Below are 23193 nucleotides of genomic sequence, written 5' to 3' on the forward strand. Positions count from 1 at the left end.
AATATTGAGCGCGCACGCACAAAGCTTTCTCAACCGGCAGAGGGAACTTTAAAAACGCCACTAAAGCATACAATGAAATAAAGGTCGTCATTAAATGATGACAACATAACGGCGTGAACACGGCTCGGGTTAGTTGTCAGACGGCTGCTTGAGAGCGCCTTCCAACATGGACTTGAGCTCCTTGTCGTCCGTGTCGACCTGAACGAAGAAGCCGTCTTGGTTCAGGGTCACGTCCACCTGGATCTCCTGGTCGTCTCCGTCGGGTGGGAAACCGTCACGATCCTCCTCCTCCTCGTCGGCGGTGGCGGCGGCGTCCCCGTCACGTCCCTCCTCCTCGTCGGCCTCCTCCTCCTCCCCCGTCGTCGTCGTCGAGGCTTCCGCTCCGTCGGCGTCCACGCCCCGGCCGGGCGTCGACGCGGCGCCGCCCGCCGTCGACGTCTCCCGCCGCGGCCCGACGTCCGCGCCGGCGACTTGGACGTCGTCCGCCGGCGTCCCCTCGTCGCCGTCTTCGGGCCTCTTCCCCGACCCTTTGCCGCCGGCGACCGGGTCTCCCTCCTCGCCGCCGCCACCGGCGGCGTTGTCACCGGGAGGGTCGCCGGGAGGGTCCACGGCGAACCCGCCCGCGTCGCCGCCGCCTGCGACGTCCTCGTAAGGGGCCGTCGCCGCCGTCTCCTCCGCGAACCTCCGGCGGATTTCGCCGTCGTCGTCGTCGCGGGAGACTGGTTGACGGCCGGAGCAGTTGCAAGCGATCTGGGCCGTCTGGAGGTCGAGGTTCTGGCTGCCGGGCTCGGCTTGCGGGCGACTCGTGCCGCTTCCCCGCTTTCTCTGCTCTTCCGCTTCCCGCTGCCGCTGCTGCCGACGCTCATCGTGATCGTGATGGTGGCTGTGTAGCGTTGCGACTGAGTGCGAGGTGTCCGAGACCGCGTGTTTCTTAACCGCTTTACCTAAGGAGGGCAGATTCCCCACGTCAAAATAACTTAGAGCGCCTGGCGGTAAGATAAACAACAAAATCATTTCAAGTGCTACCGCGCTTGGACTAATGGACTTTTATTTGAATGAGAACGCGGGTACATTAGGGGTGTCTGTTGGTGGTGTGCAGCGTGTCCTCGGAATGCCGGTGCGTCTCTGGGGGTAGGCGTGGGGCACACCGGTCTATATCCGTTTTTGTTATCAAAACCCCGTTATTTAGTCACTACACATATAAAAATCAATAAGCACCAAGGTTGTAAAAAATAAAAAACCCACCACCATCGAACAGCGCAACTAACAAGCCAATCGTGGAGCGCCCAGTCCAACGCTGCACTGGCTGCTTGGCGGCATCGGGGGGTCCACCCGGGGGGTACCGGCACGCGGGGTGCGGTGTTTGTGTGGGGCGCTGTGTTTGTGAGGGGCGCGGTGTTTCGAGGACACGCTGCATCTGTTGTGTTTGCGATTTGACCGTCTTAACAATTTTCCACATTGACAGCGATTGAGGAGGTCGCAAAATGCAGATCCACCTTGTGCGAGGAGGATCCGGCAGCGATGCTGTGATGGTGTTAGCACTGACGACAATATGATGATGATGATCATGGTAACAATGAAGATGATGCCTGGAGTGCGGCTGATAGCGGCGATGATGGCGCTGATTATAGCGATGATGGTGATGATGCTGCCAGTCGTGCTTGTAGGGCTGGTGGTGATTATGATGATGGCGGCGATGGCGATGCTGGCGGTGTTGTTGTTGGTAATGATGGCGCTAGTGACGACTGGTTTTGGTATTCATGACGATTCTGTTGACGACGATGCCGATGATCGAGATGACAATGACGTGAATCGTGACAACGACGGTGATTCTGATGACGACGCCGCCGGTGCCGCTGACGACGGCGATGATCGCCGATGGACCCCGGTGATGGGCGCGGGGGGTGGGGGGCTACGCGGCGAGTGGCGTGGGGGGGGAGCGGACGGCACTAACATTTGCTCATGCACTCCAGCAGCTCGAGGCGCACGGCGACGCGCACGTGCCAGCCCAGCGGCAGCAGGCGGATGTAGCGCGCCACCAGCGGAGGCCGCAGCAGCGACTGCACCGACGTGGAGCGGTCCGAGTTCCCGTAGAAAACCTAGCAGCGGCACGGACGTCAGTGACACAGTGGTCGCGGCCACAACCATCAACACGAGTACCACAACCACAACCACCACAACCATCAACACGAGTACCACCACAACCACCACAACCACCACAACCATCAACACGAGTACCACCACCACCACAACCACCACAACCACCACCACAACCATCAACACGAGTACCACCACCACCATCAACACGAGTACCACCATCAACACGAGTACCACCACCACCACTACCATCAACACGAGTACCACCACCCACTGCCACCACCACCATCAACACGAGTACCACCACCACTACCATCAACACGAGTACCACCACCACTACCATCAACACGAGCACCACCACCACTACCATCAACACGAGTACCACCACCATCACCACCACCATCAACACGAGCACCACCACCACCACCACTACCATCAACACGAGTACCACCACCATCACCACCACCATCAACACGAGTATCACCACCACCACCATCAACACGAGTACCACCACCATCACCACCACCATCAACACGAGCACCACCACCACCACTACCATCAACACGAGCACCACCACCACTACCATCAACACGAGCACCACCACCATCACCACCACCATCAACACGAGTATCACCACCACCACCATCAACACGAGTACCACCACCACTACCATCAACACGAGTACCACCACCACTACCATCAACACGAGCACCACCACCACCACCACTACCATCAACACGAGTACCACCACCATCACCACCACCATCAACACGAGCACCACCACCACCACTACCATCAACACGAGCACCACCACCACTACCATCAACACGAGCACCACCACCATCACCACCACCATCAACACGAGTATCACCACCACCACCATCAACACGAGTACCACCACCACTACCATCAACACGAGCACCACCACCACCACCACTACCATCAACACGAGTACCACCACCATCACCACCACCATCAACACGAGCACCACCACCACCACCACTACCATCAACACGAGCACCACTACCATCAACACGAGCACCACCACCACCACCACTACCATCAACACGAGCACCACCACCACCACCACTACCATCAACACGAGCACCACCACCATCACCACCACCATCAACACGAGTATCACCACCACCACCACCATCAACACGAGTACCACCACCACTACCATCAACACGAGCACCACCACCACCACTACCATCAACACGAGTACCATCACCACCACCATCAACACGAGTATCATCACCACCACTACCATCAACACGAGTACCACCACCATCACCACCACCATCAACACGAGTATCATCACCACCACTACCATCAACACGAGTACCACCACCATCACCACCACCATCAACACGAGTATCATCACCACCACTAACATCAACACGAGTACCACCACCACCACCACAAGGGTTCCGTTGTGAACCCCGGCCTACCCGGTTGTTGCCGAACTGGTCCTTGTAGTAGACCCAGTTGAGCGCCTCATGGGAGCGGTGGACGACGCTGTACTTGGTCATCCACTCGTCCGTGTCGCAGCGTCCCTGCGTGATGATGCCCGAGATGACTCGCTCCTCGAGCAGGTCGAACTGCAGCCACTGCCCCATGTCCTGGAACTTTGAGAGCCACGCGCAGCTGTGCCGAGAGAGGGCGGCGGTGGCGGTGGTGGCGATGTGATTGAATGATGATGGTGATCGTGGTGATGGTCGTGACGTTTGTGATAATGTTGATGTTGGTGATGAGATTGAATGGTTGTTGCGATGATATGTGATGGTGGGTGTAAGGGACGGTCGGGTTTGGGAGAGTGGAGATGAGAGGATAGGTGAAGCGGTGGATGGAAGGAGGTGATTAGAGGATGGAGATGACGGTGATGATGATGTTGGGCAGAGGAGAATGTGGAAGATGGGGAGCGTGGAGAAGGGAGAGTGGAGTTGAGAGGGCGGAGACAGGAGAACGGAAGATGATGATGCTGCTGGTGGGCAGAGGAGAAGATGGGAGGATGAAAGTGTGGGAGGAGGATGGGAAGGTGAGAGGGCGAGTTCAGGAGAAGACGGGGGACGAGAGCGCGAGACATTCAGACATAGAACACACACGTGGCCACTGCCTGAGTCTGTTATGGTGCCTGTCGCTGTCCGTCTGCATGTGCCTGCCTCTCAGTGTCTATTGCCCAGTGCCCGTGAGGGCCCTTGACACTGCTGGACTCAACTGCGGAGTTTATCTGCGTACTGAGCACTGGGCTCGCCATTCTCCCACCGCCGTGGTGGGCGTCCACCTAGGACCTCATTTAAACCCCCGATGCGCTGGTCTTGGTTGGCTGATGAAAGCTGCTCGCGAGAATTGCATCACCGCAGCTGGGGTTGTCATGCCCCCCCGCCCTTCAACCCGCCTTGTCATAGCGAGGGGAAATTTGTAAGGTTCAAGACTGACTCAAGACTGACTGTGTGGGTCATGCAGCTGTTGTGGCTGGTTTGGGTACGCGCTCCGGACCTGGATGATGAAGGAGGCATTGGGCCAGTCGAGAGGAAACCGGCAGGCCACTTTCGCCGTCTACGACATCCCGCGTCTCAGAGACGAGGAGCCGACGCTCGCTCAGGGGTTCGGCGCGTGGCCGTGTGTGTGTGTCTGTGTGTGTGTGTCTGTGTGTGTGTGTCTGTGTGTGTGTGTGTGGGTCTGTGTGTTGTCTATCTGTGTGTGTGTGTCTGTGTGTGTGTCTGTGTGTGTGTCTGTCTGTGTGTGTGTCTGTGTCTCTGTGTGTGTCTCTGTGTGTGTGTCGGTGTGTGTGTTGTCTATTTATGGGGAGCGGTGGCGTCGCGATTAGCGCTACGCCGCGCCACGAACCTGGCGACCCGAGTTCGATTCCCGCTCACGGCCATCACCAGTGACGATTATAGAAACCGGTCCTGGGCCTTCCCTAGGTCTACTCAGCCTCAAATGAGTACCCGGTGCGGTGCGTAAAAACATCACCACTGGGGAGACAAAGGCGGCCGGGCGTGGTGCTGGCCACGCACCCGCTCGTGTACCGTGCCTGCCTTCATAGGTGCTCGCTAACAGCACTTGCCCCAACAGTCTGTTAAGTCTATCCGGGGATCTTTGTCTTTCTCTGCTTATGAGCGAGCGGGCGGGCGTCTCTCGTACCCGAAGCCTTGCGCGTTGAGCCTGGCCCGCTGCGGAGTCCACGAGGTGTACCAGCCCGTGTACTGATCCTCGTGCGAGCACGAGATCTGAGAGTCCTTCATGGCCCCGGACTCGAAGCCCAGCGCCTTGTGGTAGGGGCACTCTGGCGCACGCAGACACACGCGACGATTGGCACAGAGCACCGGGTAGAGGCACGGAGCACCGGGTAGAGGCACGGAACACCGCGTAGAGGCACAGCCCTTCCGTCGCCACCGCTGGCGGAAGCGCCTCCGCTTAGAGGAGCTATCGAGAGCCCCCACTTGATGGTGTTTGGCCTACTCTTCCACGCTGGCCATACCCCCCCCCCGCCCCGCCCCCAAACGGGGGTTAATGTAAATCTGAGAATCCAACCTGTAACATGAACTGCGTATTCTCAGACAAAGCTTACTAATTGGCTGTGTCGGGTGCTGATGGGTTAACGACACATTTATATTTACGTGATCTTACCCATAAAAATAAAAACCTTCATTGTGGAAGTTCCAAATTTCCCACCCGTGCTTGCACCGGCTGCGCGTTGTGTGACACGTGACACGTCACACACCACACACACGGGTGTGGTGTGATGTGACATCACGTCACACACACGAGTGTGTGGTGTGTGTGTGGTGTGACACATCACGTCACACACACGCGTTGTGTGTGCTGTGTGTGTGGTGTGACACATCATGTCACACACACATGCGTTGTGTGTGTGTGGTGTATTCCTGTGCCATGGAGAAGGGGCCATTGCCCAAAACGAGACTCTGTGTGGCTTTCTGGGTTAGGTAACCGCGGTGGTTGTAATGTTGTTGTTGTTGATGTTGTTGATGATGATGATGACATCGCTGGTGGAGGTGGCTGTGTTGCGGTAATTGCCGTGCCCTTTGCTCACCACGCGGAGGAGGAGGCGGCTTAGCGGCTCAGCGGCTCAGCGGGATTAGCGAGCGCCTCTTTATCTCGGCGTGGGTCCCTAAGCTCCCGAGTGCTGGTGATGCACCGGTGATGTGCCAGTGATGCACCGGTGATGCGCCTGTGATGTGCCGGCGATGTGCTGGTGATGTGCTGGTGATGTGCCGCCTCGGGGCCCTCGCCTGCACGCCGCGGCGTGGCCGTCTGGCGTGCGGTGTAACGACTCAAGGGCCAACGGCCCCGAGGGGCTCCGGGCCCAGGCCACTCGATCTCTGCGTCTTCGTCTGTGTCATTCCACATCCGTGTCACTAAACATAACTTTTTATTTTTGTTATTTTATTATGTAAGGGCCCACTGAGCTGCTTGTGTGGCTCTTGTTGCAGTAGCGACCTGGCTATCACAAACGATAGCTCAACATGGCGGCTAATCATCGCGTGGACATTTATAGCAGCCAAATACTCAAACTCGTGTTTTCTAAATGTGGAGGGAAAAAACCGGAGGACCCGGAGAAAAATCCACGTGACCACAGAGAGAGAGACACGCAAACTCCACGCATACACAGCAGGCGTCAGGGTCGGGATTGAACCCACGACCTGCTGCGTATCAGGCGAGGTAGTCAACATCTCCTAGCCACCGTGGCGCCCTTGCTATCAAATCACCCCCTCCTCATTCTCAGTTTGTCTTTTGACTCAAGCCTGTCCCTGCATCCCTTAGTCTCACTCGGGGGTCATGTGATATACGGGAGGCTTGAGCTCTTAAGCAGAATATATATTTACTTGTCAGAATCAGAATATGTATTTACTTGTCAGAATCAGAATATAAATTTACTTGTCAGAATCAGAATCTGTATTTATACTGGAGGGGAATGCGAGCCGATCTAGATACAGAGACGTTTCCGTAGCTTAGTTACGTAATTGTACCGTGATCAGTCTGAATATGTTCTGTCCATGGCGACGCACGCTCCAAGGGAAATGATTACGACATGTGGATGTATGTTTGAGCAATACTTATTATGTTTACATTGTTTTGGTGTTCCCATTTTGGTCACCCCAGGATACAGCCACATTTGTAAACGTGATCCTTCGCAAGGTATTGAGACTCAATTTGAATGTACAATGTTGTATCGAGGGACTGTGCGGTGTTGTCTTGGTGTGGTCTGCCACTGTTGTTGCTGTTGTTTTTACTGCCGCCTCCTTTCCGAAGCTTGGGAATTGATGATGCAATTATAATTCATGTGCTTTATTCACTTATTAATGGGGCGCCACGGTGGTGAGATGTCATCTTCCTCGCCTGGTGTGCAGGAGGTCGCGGGTTTGATCCCGACCCTGATGCCTGCTGCTGTTTATTTGGAGTCTGCGTCTCTCTCCCCGTTGCCGCGTGGATTTTTCTCCGGGTCCTCCGGTTTTTCCCTCCACGTTTATAAACATGCGTTCATATTATTTTGATTATTTTGGCTGCTATAAATGTCCAAATAATGCGCCACTTTGTTGAGCTATAATTTGTGGCCGGGTCGCTTCTGAAAAACAAGTTAATACCTCAGTGGGCTTTGCCTGGTAGGATGGGGATGGTTTAGTTTCGATTCTGTGTGTTTGGGTGATTTGTTTACCTTTCTTGTCCACTACTATCGTGGTTGTGTGCTGCTTGTTGTTGGGACCGCCCCTAGTGGACATCCGTGGAAAAGAGCTTCATAGCTCATCGGATTCCTCCTCCACTACAAATCAACATTCTGGTTCTGTAGTCCCTCGGCGGTTTTCACTTGGTCACCCAACCTCCGCCTGACACTTGTCACTTGAGCAAATTCACTTGTGTGCACGTTTGCCCAACCTGGTTCGCGCCGTGCGTAGCCAACCGCGCTAAATGCAGGCGCAGTTGGGGGAGTGTGGACCGTGAATTGGTCGGGGGCCGAAGGTCATCGCCCCCCTCGCGTTGGCAACTTGCCTGGGATGCAGTCCAGCGCCGCCCGCGTCGATCCGGACTCGAGGCAGCTGCACTGGCACACCTGGTCTCCCAGCTGCTGCCCCACCTGGTCTCCCAGCTGCTGCCCCACCTGGTTGTCCTGAGGCAAGACGACGTTTCGCTGTCAGGCGGGCGCCGTGCCGAGGGAGCTCGGCATGTCCCGCGGCGGCGGCGCGGTGCCGAAGGGGGCGCCGTCCGTGCGCGGCGCGGCGCACGCGACGCAGGAGCCTGCCTCGACCGGGCTGTGTGTTCGGCCCGACTCTTCCAAGTTGTACCGATGTCTTGGAAGAGGGAGGGATATCCCCCACACTTTCCCCCACCGCTCGCCACCTGCCGATCATCGACTTTACTGGGCGCCACGGTGGCTAGGAGATGTTCACTACCTCGCCTCGTGTACAGGAGGTCGTGGGTTCCATTCTGACCCTGATGCCTGCTGTGTATTTGGAGTTTGCGTGTATCTCTCTCATCATAATCACGGTGACGGGATGTTAACTACCTCGCGTGGTGTACAGGAGGTCGTGGGTTCGATCCCGGCCCTGACGCCTGCTGTGTATTTATGGAGTTTGTATCTCTTTCTCCCCGTGGTCACGTGGATGTTTATCCGAGTCGTCCGTTTTTTTCTTTCCCATTTAGAATCCACATCACACGTTTAGAGTATGTGGCTGCAATACATTTGCACACGTGATAAGCCACTTCGTTGAGCTATCATTGGTGGCCAGGCCGCTTTTGTAAAAGAGCTGTTACATAGCGCAGTGGGTCTTGCCTGGTAAGATAAGAACAGTGAAGTTGTCTTTACACTCTGGCTGGGTGGACGGAGGCGGTGGGGTGGGGAGGCGGTGGGGTGGGGAGGCAGAATCCAAGAATCTCGCCCCGTTCCTTAAACTGCCGTGCCGGGAGATGGGATCGAACCCCGACTTGTGTGTGGATGGTCAGTCCGGTGCGCTGTTATTAAACATTCGCCTCTCGGTTCAAAAGGTCACCGTATTCTCCTCGTCACCACACGCTTATATCTGTAGGCCAAGCTGGTAAAAAAAATATAAACTATTGCCGATGTTTCAAGCGGTTACCGGTAATGCAAATAGCCTCATTGTAACGACCCTGATGCTTTACTTTGAATACTCACAACGACGAAAGTGGCGAGTCTGTGTTGTGTGTCAGCGAGTTTTGCGTCAAACGAGGACCCGCATGGAACGGAGACCGCCCGGAAGTTCCCCAGTGTTGACGCAAGACGGCCCCGATTGATTCCAAGAACACAGGATGAGATGTTACTATCCTTTGTGCAAGCACTTCCAAGAGTTCATGAACAGTGAGCCTGGTGAAATTTGGGGAGCGCATCGTCAGTAGTGAACCTTTGGTTCCTAGGGTGTTTCGGCCTTTCACACTATACACCCTCCCCAAAGGCGGCCAGCGACAGGGTGATCAATCCTACGCTTGCGTCCCATTCCCAATTAGTGATAGGAGTTGCCTTGTTGTTGATAGCCAACACTCCCCCGATGAGACTCTGAATGTCGAAACCGGCCCAGCGTCTGCTTGGACTGAACCAATGCTGATGTAGTGGTGCACCCCCAGAAGCTCGTGCACGCGAGGTGCTCTGCCGTTGCCTGGCTATCAAGTTACACCTCCACAGCATTCGTTTATAGTCACCGGCCGAGTTATTAGTCTCCGTATTTATGCATGAAAATATCTGTTTTGTAGGTTTTGAGTCAGAAAATATTTTCTTAGCAACGCATTTTAGGTTGTATATTGGGACCTTGTGGGAAAACACGTTTCGATGCATGGTGCGATTTTTCACTTTACGCTCAGGTTTTCAAAGACGCAACCCAAACTTGCGTGTGTCGAGGAGCGCCCGTAACTAATGTCTGTGTGTTGGTGTGTTTGTGTCTGTGTGTCTGTGTGTTGGTGTGTGTGTGTCTGTGTGTGTGTTTGTGTGTTGGTGTGTTGGTGTGTTCGTGTGTCTGTGTGTCTGTGTGTTGGTGTGTTTGTGTGTTGGTGTGTTGGTCTGTTTGTGTGTTGGTGTGTTGGTGTGTTTGTGTGTTGGTGTGTTTGTGTGTGTGTCTGTGTGTGTGTGTTTGTGTGTTGCGTGCGTGGGGAGCGGTGGTGTCGCGGTTAGCGCACTGCGCTACAAACCCGGCGGCCCGAGTTCAATTCCCGCTCGTGACCATCACCAGTGACGATTATCCAAACCGGTCCTGGGCCTTCCCTAGGTCTACTCAGCCTCAAACGAGTACCCGGTGCGGTGCGTAAAAACGTCGTCACCAGGGAGACAAAGGCGACCGGACGTGATGTTGGCCACCCACCCCCTCGGGTGCCGTGCCGGCCTTCATAGGTGCTCGCTAACGGCACTTGCCCCTACAGTCTGTTCAAGGCTACACGGGGGATCTTTGTCTTTGTGACGAAACGGCCGTGTGCGGGTCGAGGTTTGCATCATGGCGGTATCCTCACGAGGACGTCGCCGTGTGAGTGCCGGGGGGCTCGTGCGTACCTGGGAGTCCCAGGTGTCCGTGGCTCCTGCGAGGCAGATCGCTGCTGGGGAGAGACGGGGAGAGACGGGGAGAGACGGGGAGAGACGGGGAGACAACATCGCTCGTGACGCTGCACCGGAGCCGGGAACCAACTCAGGCGACCCGGTGTTCACCGCTCATTTTCGAGAAACTGAAACCAAATACGGGACCATCGTTTTAAATTGCACGCTCCGAAACGAACGGATTGGATTGGGTTACCGGTTGTAACCGTTGAGTGCCGCGGTGGCGAGATGTTAACTACCTCGCCTGGTCTACAGGAGGTCGTGGGTTCGATCCCGACCCTGACGATGTCTGCTGTATATTTGGAGTTTGTGTGTCTCTCTCTCTCTCTGTGGTGAGATGTTAACTCCCTCGCCTGGTCTACAGGAGGTCGTGGGTTCGATCCCGACCCTGACGACGCCTGCTGTATACTTGGAGTTTGCGTGTTCTCCCCGTGGTCATGTGGATTTTTCTCCGGGTCCTCCGGTTTGTCCCTCCACGTTTAGAAACACGCGCTTGGAGCATTTGGATGCTCTACATTTCCACATGATACTAAGCCACTTCGTTGAGCTATCATTTGTCATAGCCGGGTCACTTCCGAGAAAAGATACAGAGCTCAGCGGGGTCTTACCTGGTAAACATCTAAAACAGATTTCTCATCGTTTAAAGTGGTTAACCGAAACTCAAAAACCTTCCGCTTGAGTTGTATATGACCGGCTCGACCCCAAACCGTGCCCCCGATAATCAATGGGATCGCCTCCCTGACACGGCCATCTCACACGGCAGTGATTGAGGCCTCAATCTCCCACAACACGTGGACACCGCCCACGTCGCCAAAGGTTTTGTCGGCCGTGAACGCGACGCAACGACAATGGGTGTGGAAGGTCGCCAGGCTGACGGACCTCACTTTGATCTGATGTATTCTTCGTGATCAGATACACGCGTGTCTATTATAATTGTTATAAATGTGATACATTGTGTACAATGCTCATAGGACGGGTCTCTTCAGAGTCTCTCTTCTCATAGAGTCAGTATATGAGATAGACACTGGACTAATAGGGTGTCAGTATATTAGACAGACCCTGCTCTGGTTAGGTAAAAGAGAATAACCACACTGCTCTGGTAGCTGTCTCCACGCAAATGTGCGAAGTTGTTTTTTTCCACAAATCCCTCGCGCCAAGTTATAGACACGACCCAACACAGAAAGTCAGAGGCAGCGTGGCCGCCCCGGCGAGTTCACGTCCACCGCAGCTCGGCACGACAGGGAACCATTCGCTTTCACCTCGCTGGCACGACGTGAATCATGACGCAGAAAAGCCCCGAGGGCTGTCCACATCGCTCGCACACGCCAATCGCAGCCAGCCGGCGACGCGTGACGCTCCGCCGGCAGCAAACGCAGGGCCCGGCGACCGCTGTGCCTTTGGCCTACTCTTCCACGCTCGCCAGACACGCGGACTGTGGGGTGCGTCCACTTTTACAGTTGCGGGTGGACAGCCGCGGCAGGGCACGGCATCGAACCCACGATGGTGGGTGCGGTGGAGCGAGCGCGGTTGCGTCCGCCTCGCGCACCCTCGCCCCCTCGCCCCTTGGCACGTCCGTACCGCCCCTTGGCATGTCCGTACCGCCGTCGCCCCCACACCTCCACGTCTCTGTAGCTTTGTTCGAGTCGTGCCGCGATCGGTCTGAACGTCGTCTGCCCGAGCCAACTCGCGCCGCAGGGAAGGGATTGTTCAACACCGCCCGCAGGTTTGTGCAATATTTATAATTTCCCACGCGAGACGGATCGGTGGCTTCGTCGCTCCGCTTTATGTTTTATGTTTTGCCGTTTAGGTTACCCCGGGGGAGGGGGGGGGGCTTCAAGCGGAGGCTCCTCTCTCTCGTGGCCTGCCGAGCTCTCGCCCCGGTGGCACCAGCAGCAACTTGGCACCACGCGCGGCACGCGGCGAGCAGGGGAGGTCACCGGTGCAAGTGGCGCCGCGGTGCCTCGGAGAAGTGAACTCCCTCGCCTGGTACTCAGGAAGGCCGTGGGTTCGATCCCCACTCCGGACAACGCCTGCTGCTGTATACTTGCAGTTTGCGTGTCTCTCTCGCCGTGCTCGCGTGGATTTTTCTCCAGGTCCTCTGGTTTTTCCCTCGACATTTTTAGTATCTTATAATTGAGAGTTATTTGGAGTATTTGGCTGCTGCTATAAATGTCCACTTCATAATAATGCGCTACTCCGTTGAACTATCACGCGTGATGGCCAGGCCGCTTCTAGAGCTACGCAGCTCAGTGGCGCCTTAGCTGGTCAAACAAAACAAACGTAAGAAGAAGAAGGGCTCATAAGTGATGCCATCGCATCTACAGGAGGATTTCACCACAAATCCGGCTGTCGCCTGATGACAGCCCTTACTAGTTGGCTGTGTCGGGTGGTGGCGGATTTAACGACACATTTATATATGGATAGACATGGTTCAGTTTTTTTAAATAAAATAAACATTTAGTTTAGTTTGGCGTTGCCGTGTCGTGGCGAAGTCACCGCGTGCCGTCTCTCACCTGCGCAGGTGAGGAGCGCCAGCGCCACCGCTCGCCGTGTCGCCATCACCGCCGCCGCCACTGCTGCTGCTGCTGCTGCTGCTCGCGCCTCCTGCCCGAACCTCCTGCCCGACCTCGGCGACAGCCAAGCGTGGAGACCTCTCGCTCATCCGCAGATTAGAGAAGCCACCAAGACATCCGCACGCTAAGTCCCAAAGACATCCGCTAATCCGGATTGGGACCGCCGTCCGATGTCGTGGGCCCTGAAGGTGAGCGCCTCCTCCACGCGCCGCCGCCGGGCCACGCAGCCCGCGTGCCGCGTGCGTGCTGCGTGCGGTGGTCACACGTACCGGCGGCTCTCCAGGCTGGAGCCTGCTTAGCTTCCGAGTGCCGGTGGCTACCGTGCTGCAAACGCAGCCCGCTATGCTGATGGGGGGAGCGGTGGCGCAGCGGTGGGGGCGATGCGCTGTGAACCCCGGCGAGCCGAGTTCGATTCCCGCTCACGGCCAACACCCGTGAGGATTATCTGAACCGGTCCTGGGCCTCCCACGATGTAGACTGTTGGGGCGAGTGCTGTTAGCGAGTAGCACCTGTGAAGGCCAGAACGGTACACGAGGGGGTGGGTGGCCAGCACCACGCCCGACCGCCTTTGTCTCCCCAGTGGCGATGTTTACACACCGCACCGGGTCCTCATTTGAGGCTGAGTCGACCTAGGGGAGGCCCAGGGCCACTTCAGATAATCGTCACTGGTGTTGGCCGTGAACGGGAATCGTACCTGGGTCGCAGGATTCATAGCGCAGCGCGCTAACCACCACACTACCGCTCACATACAACAACAACAACCGCCATTCGCCACTAAGTGGCGGTGACGTCACCACGACGCTTGTGCCAGGCCATGTGCACCCTGAGGCCACGTGAAGTGTCGAACGCCCGCTGGCAGGTCACGGGGCAGACCCAGGTGCCACGGGTCGACTGACTGAGATGACCGAAACGAGTGGCTGATGCACCACCTGTGCCCCCTACTGTGCCAACTTGCTGTGCTTTAGCCACCCGGCGCTCCGCTCGTTGTTGTGAGCGTCGCTCCTCCGTCCTCCGTTGTTGTTGGAGGGCGACTGCCTCCAACTGCCCAGTAGCGTCCTTCACGAGCCTCCTCCACTGAGGCCGATCTTGACACCGCTGGTACCAGTCATCGGCAAGTCCACTCAGCTCCACGTCCTCCTGTACCACATCACTCCATCTCTTCTCTAGCCCCTGCCGCGCCCGTTTAGCCCCTCTTTCCGGCCGAACAAAAGCTGTTTAGGCATGCGGTGGCTGGGCATGCGGGCTACATGACCCAGCCAACGCAGCCTTGCTTGCCGGAGGAGCTCACCGATGGGATTTTGCCCAGATCTTTCAAGGATTTGTGAGCTCCAGGATGGATCGTAGGCAGGCCAGCTTAAATGTTTCGAACCGGTGAAGATGTTCCATTAGGGGGGTCCACGTTTCACAAGCGTAGAGAAAGGAGGGCATGGCCATTGCCGAGAAGACCTGAAGCTTCGTGCGGAGCGACAGACCAGGTAGCTTCCACACAGCGTTATGCAACCGATGAAAATATATTTCCGCTCGACTGATTCGGAGTGAGACCTCTGCTGCTAAATCGGAGCTGGTCATGAGCGCACTGCCCAGGTATGGGAAACTCTCTACTCTCTCCACAACTGCCCCATCACCGATTGGGAGTTGTGGGGGTGGAGTGTCCGATGGTACAAAATACCCAGGCAGGTGCTTAGTTTTGGTGGGGCTGATGGTAAGGCCCCACCTCTTAGTGGCACTCTCCAGTTTCAGCAGCAGCGTCTCCAATTCCTCATGTGAATGATCAGCCTCCCATTATATCTGTACCAAGTGTATTTGGTACACACACACACCCACACACACACCCACTCAACAACAATAACCGCCTTTCCACCACTCAGTGGCGGTGACGTCACCACGGCGCTTTGTGCCAGGCTAGGTGCACTTTGAGGCCGTCACGTGAAGTGTTGAAGGCTCGCTGCTTGCAGGAGCTCACGGAACAGACCCAGGTGGTGCCATGGGTTGACCGAGACCCACTCATCCACACGCACATACGCTCGTGCATACAGTGTGGGCTCATGTTTGCATACGCGGTGTGATTAGGACACGGAGCAGATGGCGGTGGTGGTGGTGGTGCTGCGATTTGGCTCGGGATTAGTCTTTATGATGCTGCTGCTGCTGTAGAGCCACCGCTGACATCATCCCACTTGTAGCGCTCGGACGTAATCCAGCTGTTTAGAAGTCGGGGTTGGTGGATCGCACAGAGATCCATTAAGCTCCCAAACCCAATTGGGGCTGCGAGGTAGCAGTACGGGAAGTGGGCTCGTGAATCCGCCTTCATTGCGGAGCTTTTTATTGTCTTATGCAGAGACCCAGAGACTCACACCGAGACCCACAGACTCACACAGAGAGACCCACATACTCGCACAGAGACCCACAGACTCACACAGAGACCCACAGACTCGCACAGAGACCCACAGACTCACACAGAGACCCACAGACTCACACAGAGACCCACAGGCTCGCACAGAGATCCAACAACTCGCACAAGGACCCACATACTCGCACTAGATTCCACAGATCTCCAGTGGGTTCCACAGATGTACAGTAGGTTCCACAGACGTACAGTAGGTTCCACAGACGTACAGTAGGTTCCACAGACGTACAGTAGGTTCCACAGATGTACAGTAGGTTCCACAGATGTCCAGTAGGAGTAAGTGACTGGCGACCGGTAAATCCGCATCAACTCGCTCCGGTTGAGAACCCAGCGGCTCTACGTCTCTGACACGGCCATTATGAACCCCCTGGGGTAGAGACACCCGGTGATAGGGGTTGAACCCAGGTTCTCAGCTGTGCTGGCTTCGTCTCTGACACGGCCATTATGAACCCCCCCCCTGTCCTGAGTCATCCGTCCACTTCCCCATGCGGCATTGAAAAGCACGATTCTGAGCTCTGCTTAACGAGCTCGCACGAGGCGTGAGACGCCAGCGCATTGACAGACACCCAGTGGCCCACACAGGGCCGAGTGCTCGGCTCGTGTTTCCGTCGGGCACAATGGTGCGAGCGGCCCAAAGTGCTTTGCCTTTTCACTCTGAGAGGTGAAAGCGTTGACGCATCAGCTCTGTCCGTCCGTCTCCATTGTGCCGGTCCATCCGTTCCATCTCGCCGTCCATTCGTCCGTCCGTCTGTCCGTCTCTGTGTCTGTTTCTCCACGCGTCCGTCCGTCCGTCAGTGTCGAGGTGACTGATCCGTACGTTTCACCTCTATTGTGGATGATCCTTACGTCATAGCTGGCAGTGCACGCTGAGAAATAACGGAGCAGTCAAAATCCTGATTGTGCAGACTTTAATCCGGAGCGTAATTGAGTTCCATGTCCGAATTCCCATCCTCTTGGGATCCACATGGCGCTGGCACAAGCCACGTGGTCTCCTCGTGCTCCTGGGTTTTCTCCAGGTACATCGGCGGTCACTGGCTCAGGACCGGCGATAAGGGCCGGCGGTAGCGCGGCTCTGCCGTTCGTCGCGGTTCGAGCCCGACAAGAATTTGTGGTTTGCTAATTCTTCGTAGTGGGTAGATTTGGGTCACGGCACTGGCTCACGATGGCCTCTTCGTTTTAAATGACGTCACGAGATCTCGAACTTTCCAACGGGATGCTATTGCCGCACGGTACTTTATGGTTAATCCACTCGTGGTATTAACCAGGGTGGTCCCGCTGGAGTTGAACCGTGAACCTCTGCAATGAGCGGCAAACCGCGCTGAAGCACCGCATTACAAAATTGCGACAGGTTTCTTCTTTTCTGGGGTCAGATCATCGCATAGAGATATAAACGTTGTGTCGTTAAACACCGCCACCACCACCCGACCTCGGCCAATCAGTGAGGTTTTTCACGTAAACAAAAACGTGGCAATACGTGACTAGCTTAGCACACACACACACACACCGATTGTGTGTTGGAGAGTAACCCCACCACAACATTTACAATTCGAGTAGCCGTGACGTTTCGCCAGAAATTACACAGCCCTCTTTAGGCGACAGCCAGAATTTCACGACACATTTATATTTAATCTTGATTTGAAGCTTATATTTACATTTATATTTACGCGATCTCAGCCCAGAAATACACCCCCCCTATTATTGATAATATTGGTCGCGAAAGCCTACGGTGTTAAATGGAGATAGGCTTGCCTGTACACATATACAGTGTATATACACACACACAATTTCCAGAGACTGTAAGTATTAATGGTGATCGTAAAACCCCTTTAGCTGTGTTTGCACGGCACACAGCTTTACCCCGCTTGTTATTTGTGAGCCATTTCGCCCAGGCGAGGGTTGGCCTGGGTGGGGGGAGTGGGGCAGTGGCCCCCAGAATCATCCCTCTTAGAGCAGCGCGAGATGACAACAACATCAACAACATCAACAACAACATCAACAACATCAACAGCGACACGCAGTGTCAGGCTTTCACTGCCAATATCCACAACAGAGGTTTCTGTTAGATCGCGTAAAAATGTAAATGTGTCGTTAAACCCGCCCCTACCAGACACGTCCAATTAGTAAGGTTTGTCACGTAAACAGAACGTGCCAATTCGTTACTGGTACAGCTACTCGTGCAATTTAAGACCGAAACGGGAGGATTTCTCCACAACTCTGGCTGTTGCCTGATGGTGCTGGCTGCTGTTGTAATTATCGGCGAAACGTCAGCCTACTCGCATTGTAAACGTTGTGGTGGGGTTTCTCTCCAACACACAACCGGTTAGTGCTGAACTACTATACTACACTATACACTACACTATATACGACATTACTATACACTACACTATACACTACATTACTATACACTACACTACACTATACACTACACTATACAGTACATTACTATACACTACACTATACACTACACTATAATAGTAAATGTTGTTGTGGGTTTTATCTCCAACACACAACCGGTTAGTGCTGAGCCAGTAACTCATTGGGCATGTTATGATTACGTAACAAACCTTACTCATTGGCTGTGTCAGGTGGTGGAGGGATTAACAACACGTTTATATATCTGCGATCTAACCCACAACACATCTTATGGACAACAACAACAGCAGCAGCAGCAATAATAATAGTCCTGGATGTTGCGTAGCCTCGCTTCACGCACATTCCACGTGTGCAGCTCTTCTCACAATCCACTGCTGGATGATGGTGACCTCAGACAAGAGTAACGACAATGCAGTTCTTTAGGAAGTGCTGATGGGTTGTGTTTGTATTCGACGTGTGTGTGTGGACTGCTTGAACCTCCCACTGGGAAAACACTCGAAAGCTCAATTACAACCTCTGAGCCTGACCTCTGAGCCCGACCTCTGAACCCTGAACCCGACCTCTGAGCCCGACCTCTGAACCCTGAACCCGACCTCTGAGCCCGACCTCTGAGCCCGACCTCTGAGCCCGACCTCTGAACCCGACCTCTGAGCCCGACCTCCGAACCCGGCGTCCTTTGCTCACGCCACTGCTGGCGGAAGCGCCATGGGCACACGGGGGTTCTTTGGCCACCTCTGCCGCGCTCAGCGGCTTGTTGCTGCACGAGGCCTGTGGCGTGAGGGAAGTGGACGGGAGATGGCCCAGGGGGAGGAGGTTCAGAATGGCCGTGTCCGTGACGTTGAGCCGGCACGGCTGAGATGCTGGGGGCAAGCCCTAGGACTGGCTGTGTCTATCTCAGGGTGTCTCTGACCGGACGTGTTGGAGGAGGTGAGATCACCCGCACTTTACCACACCATCCAATTTAAAGGGCTGTAATAGGAGCTAACCGCGGGTTCATTAAACAAATCAATAATGGGTTTGGTTTAATTGTCACCGGAGGGAACATTGTGGTGTTGAAACTTTGACCTGAGATTAATAAATAATTGGCCATTATTTTTAATTGTCTCTTCGTTACGTAACAATAATAATAACAACGGCGACGATGACGACGGCGGTGTTCGGCCACTTGTCAGTCAACTGCTGGATGGAGGCCTCCCTCGAGCCGTGTTGGCCGTGAGGGTGGCGGTGGTTCACCAAACTTCACCAAACTTCACCAAACTTCACGCCGACAGCGCCGTTTGGCGAGGGGAAACATCGACGAGGAGGTTGGCAGCAGCAGCAGGAGGTGGTGATGGGTGGGACGAGTGGTGTGGAGGGTGCAGGAGGAGGTGGTGATGGGTGGGACGTGTGGTGTGCAGGGTGGAGGATGAGGTGGTGATGGGTGGGACGAGTGGTGTTCAGGCTGCAGGAGGAGGTGGTGATGGGTGGGACGAGTGGTGTGGAGGGTGGAGGAGGAGGTGGTGATGGGTGGGACGTGTGGTGTGCAGGGTGGAGGAGGAGGTGGTGATGGGTGGGACGAGTGGTGTTCAGGCTGCAGGAGGAGGTGGTGATGGGTGGGACGAGTGGTGTGGAGGGTGGAGGAGGAGGTGGTGATGGGTGGGACGTGTGGTGTGCAGGGTGGAGGAGGAGGTGGTGATGGGTGGGACGTGTGGTGTGCAGGGTGGAGGAGGAGGTGGTGATGGGTGGGACGAGTGGTGTGCAGGGTGCAGGAGGAGGTGGTGATGGGTGGGACGAGTGGTGTGGAGGGTGGAGGAGGAGGTGGTGATGGGTGGGACGTGTGGTGTGCAGGGTGGAGGAGGAGGTGGTGATGGGTGGGACGAGTGGTGTGCAGGGTGCAGGAGGAGGTGGTGATGGGTGGGACGAGTGGTGTGGAGGGTGCAGGAGGAGGAGGTGATGGGTGGGACGAGTGGTGTGGAGGGTGCAGGAGGAGGTGGTGATGCGTGGGACGAGTGGTGTGGAGGGTGCAGGAGGAGGTAGTGATGGGTGGGACGAGTGGTGTGCAGGGTGCAGCAGGAGGTAGTGATGGGTGGGACGAGTGGTGTGCAGGGTGCAGGAGGAGGTGGTGATGGGTGGGACGAGTGGTGTGGAGGGTGGAGGAGGAGGTGGTGATGGGTGGGACGTGTGGTGTGCAGGGTGGAGGAGGAGGTGGTGATGGGTGGGACGAGTGGTGTGCAGGGTGCAGGAGGAGGTGGTGATGGGTGGGACGAGTGGTGTGGAGGGTGCAGGAGGAGGAGGTGATGGGTGGGACGAGTGGTGTGGAGGGTGCAGGAGGAGGTGGTGATGCGTGGGACGAGTGGTGTGGAGGGTGCAGGAGGAGGTAGTGATGGGTGGGACGAGTGGTGTGCAGGGTGCAGCAGGAGGTAGTGATGGGTGGGACGAGTGGTGTGCAGGGTGCAGGAGGAGGTGGTGATGGGTGGGACGAGTGGTGTGGAGGGTGGAGGAGGAGGTGGTGATGGGTGGGACGTGTGGTGTGCAGGGTGGAGGAGGAGGTGGTGATGGGTGGGACGAGTGGTGTGCAGGGTGCAGGAGGAGGTGGTGATGGGTGGGACGAGTGGTGTGGAGGGTGCAGGAGGAGGAGGTGATGGGTGGGACGAGTGGTGTGGAGGGTGCAGGAGGAGGTGGTGATGCGTGGGACGAGTGGTGTGGAGGGTGCAGGAGGAGGTAGTGATGGGTGGGACGAGTGGTGTGCAGGGTGCAGCAGGAGGTAGTGATGGGTGGGACGAGTGGTGTGCAGGATGCGGCATTGGAGAGGCACCCAGAGATCAGTGACCAAGGGGAAGAGAAGCCCAGAAGCCAGATGGGGGTGGTGGTGATGGTGGTGATGGTGGTGGTGATGGTGATGGTGGTGATAGTGAGTGGACTTGCCGATGACTGATACCAGCGGTGTCAAGATCGGCCTCTGTGGAGGAGGCTCGTGAAGGACGCTACTGGGCAGTTGGAGGTAGTCGCCCTCCAGCAACAACGGAGGGCGGAGGAGCGACGCTCACAACAACGAGCGGAGCGCCGGGTGGCTAAAGCGCAGCAAGTTGGCACAGTAAGGGGCACAGGTGGTGCATCAGCCAGTCATCTCGGTCATCTCAGTCAGTCGACCCGTGGCACCTGGGTCTGCCCCGTGACCTCCTGCCAGCGGGCGTTCGACACTTCACGTGGTCTCAAGGTGCACATGGCCTGGCACAAGCGTCGTGGTGACGTCACCGCCACTTAGTGGCGAATGGCGGTTGTTGGTGCTGGTGGTGATGGTGGGTGATGGTGGTGGTGATGGTGGCGGTGATGGTGGCGATGGTGGCGGTGATGGCGGTGGTGATGGTGGTGTACACACACACACGTACACACACACACACACGTGTACACACACACACCACGTACACACACACACCACGTACACACACACCACGTACACACACACACACTCTGCATCGCCATAATCCCTGCGCACTGCGCTATACGCACACACGTGCACATACACACACACATACACACACGCGCACACACGGCGCCTGCAGCATCACACAGCATCACCATCGCAATCAGCCGCGAGTGTGACCCGCTGCTGGGTAGCGAACTCCATCGACTATACAACAACAACAGCAGCAGCAAGAACTCCTGCTGCCACCTACGCCCTTGTGAGCATCATCATCAGCAGCAGCATCATCAGCAGCTCGCGGCCATGATCTCCTCCTGCCCACGGGGCCGGTGAATCGAGGTGAGCGCGAAGCGGAGAGCGGAGAGGGAGTGGCGGCTGTAGCCAACCTCAACAAGAAGCAGCAGCAGTAGTAGTAGTAGCAGCAGTAGTAGTAGCAGCAGTAGTAGTAGTAGTAGTAGCAGCAGTAGTAGCAGTAGTAGCAGTAGTAGTACCAGCAGCAGTAGTAGTAGCAGCAGTAGTAGTAGCAGCAGTAGCAGCAGCAGTAGTAGTGGCAGTAATAGCAGTAGTAATACCAGCAGCAGCAGCAGTAGCAGCAGTAGTAGTAGGAGTACCAGCAGTAGTAGTACCAGCAGTAACAGTAGGAGTAGCTGTAGTAGCAGCAGCAGCAGTAGTCGTAGCAGTAGTAATAGCAGCAGCAGTTGTAGTACCAGCAGTAGTAGTACCAGCAGTAGTAGTACCAGCAGCAGTAGTAGTAGTACCAGGAGTAGTACCAGCAGCAGTAGTAACAGCAGTAGTAGTAGCAGCAGTAGTACCAGCAGTAGTAGCAGTAGTAGTACCAGCAGTAGCAGCAGTAGTAGTAGTACCAGGAGTAGTACCAGCAGCAGTAGTAACAGCAGTAGTAGTAGCAGCAGTAGTACCAGCAGTAGCAGCAGTAGTACCAGCAGTAGCAGTAGAAGTACCAGCAGTAGCAGTAGAAGTACCAGCAGTAGCAGCAGCAGCAGTCGTAGCAGTAGTAATAGCAGCAGCAGCAGTTGTAGTACCAGCAGCAGTAGTACCAGCAGTAGTAGTAGTACCAGGAGTAGTACCAGGAGCAGCAGTAGTACCAGCAGCAGCAGTAGTAGTAGTACCACCATCAGCAGCAGTAGTATCATCAGCAGTAGTAGTAGCAGCAGCAGCAGCACCAGCAGTAGTAGCAGCAGCAGTAGTAGTAGCAGCAGCAGTAGTAGTACCACCATCAGCAGCAGTAGTAGCAGTAGTAGTAGCATTGCCACTCTCTCCACACTCACTCCGCTCTCTATCCACTCGTGCTGCTTCTTGTTAGCAGCAGTAGCAGCAGCAGTAGCAGCAGCAGTAGCAGCAGCAGTAGCAGCAGCAGTAGCAGCAGCAGCAGCAATAGTAGTAGTAGCAGCAGTAGTAGTAGCAGCAATAGTAGTAGTAGCAGCAGTAGTAGTAGCAGCAGTAGTAGCAGTAGCAGCAGTAGTAGCAGCATTGCCGCGCTCTCCACGCGTGCTGCTTCTTGTTAGCAGCAGCATCACGCTGCACCTGGCAGCTCTCGCTGCACCTGGCAGCTCTCGCTGCACCTGGCAGCTCTCGCTGCACCTGGCAGCTCTCGCTGCACCTGCAGCTCTCGCTGCACCTGGCAGCTCTCGCTGCACCTGGCAGCTCTCGCTGCACCTGGCAGCTCTCGCTGCACCTGGCAGCTCTCGCTGCACCTGGCAGCTCTCGCATCTTGGGGACCATTTGTATTGCCGGTATCGAAATGATGGAAGAGGAGCATCTTGTCACC

At 55.8% G+C, this 23193-nt stretch overlaps 1 protein-coding gene across 1 annotated transcript; it reads right to left on the reverse strand.

The window, feature by feature from the left end:
* Positions 1 to 1949: 1949 nt before the first annotated feature.
* Positions 1950 to 16653, reverse strand: RS1 (retinoschisin 1). The gene is made up of 7 exons (XM_078618944.1): positions 16609 to 16653; positions 13497 to 13572; positions 10613 to 10656; positions 8113 to 8251; positions 5248 to 5389; positions 3552 to 3747; positions 1950 to 2099 (listed from the first exon to the last, which is right to left on the reverse strand). Exons 1-7 carry the CDS (start codon positions 16651 to 16653, stop codon positions 1950 to 1952), a joined length of 792 nt encoding a protein of 263 aa, XP_078475070.1.
* Between the last annotated feature and the right edge of the window lie 6540 nt (positions 16654 to 23193).

Source organism: Lampetra planeri, chromosome 60 (genome assembly GCF_965212315.1).
Source record: "Lampetra planeri chromosome 60, kcLamPlan1.2.h2, whole genome shotgun sequence".
Classification (NCBI taxonomy): Eukaryota; Metazoa; Chordata; class Hyperoartia; order Petromyzontiformes; family Petromyzontidae; genus Lampetra; species Lampetra planeri.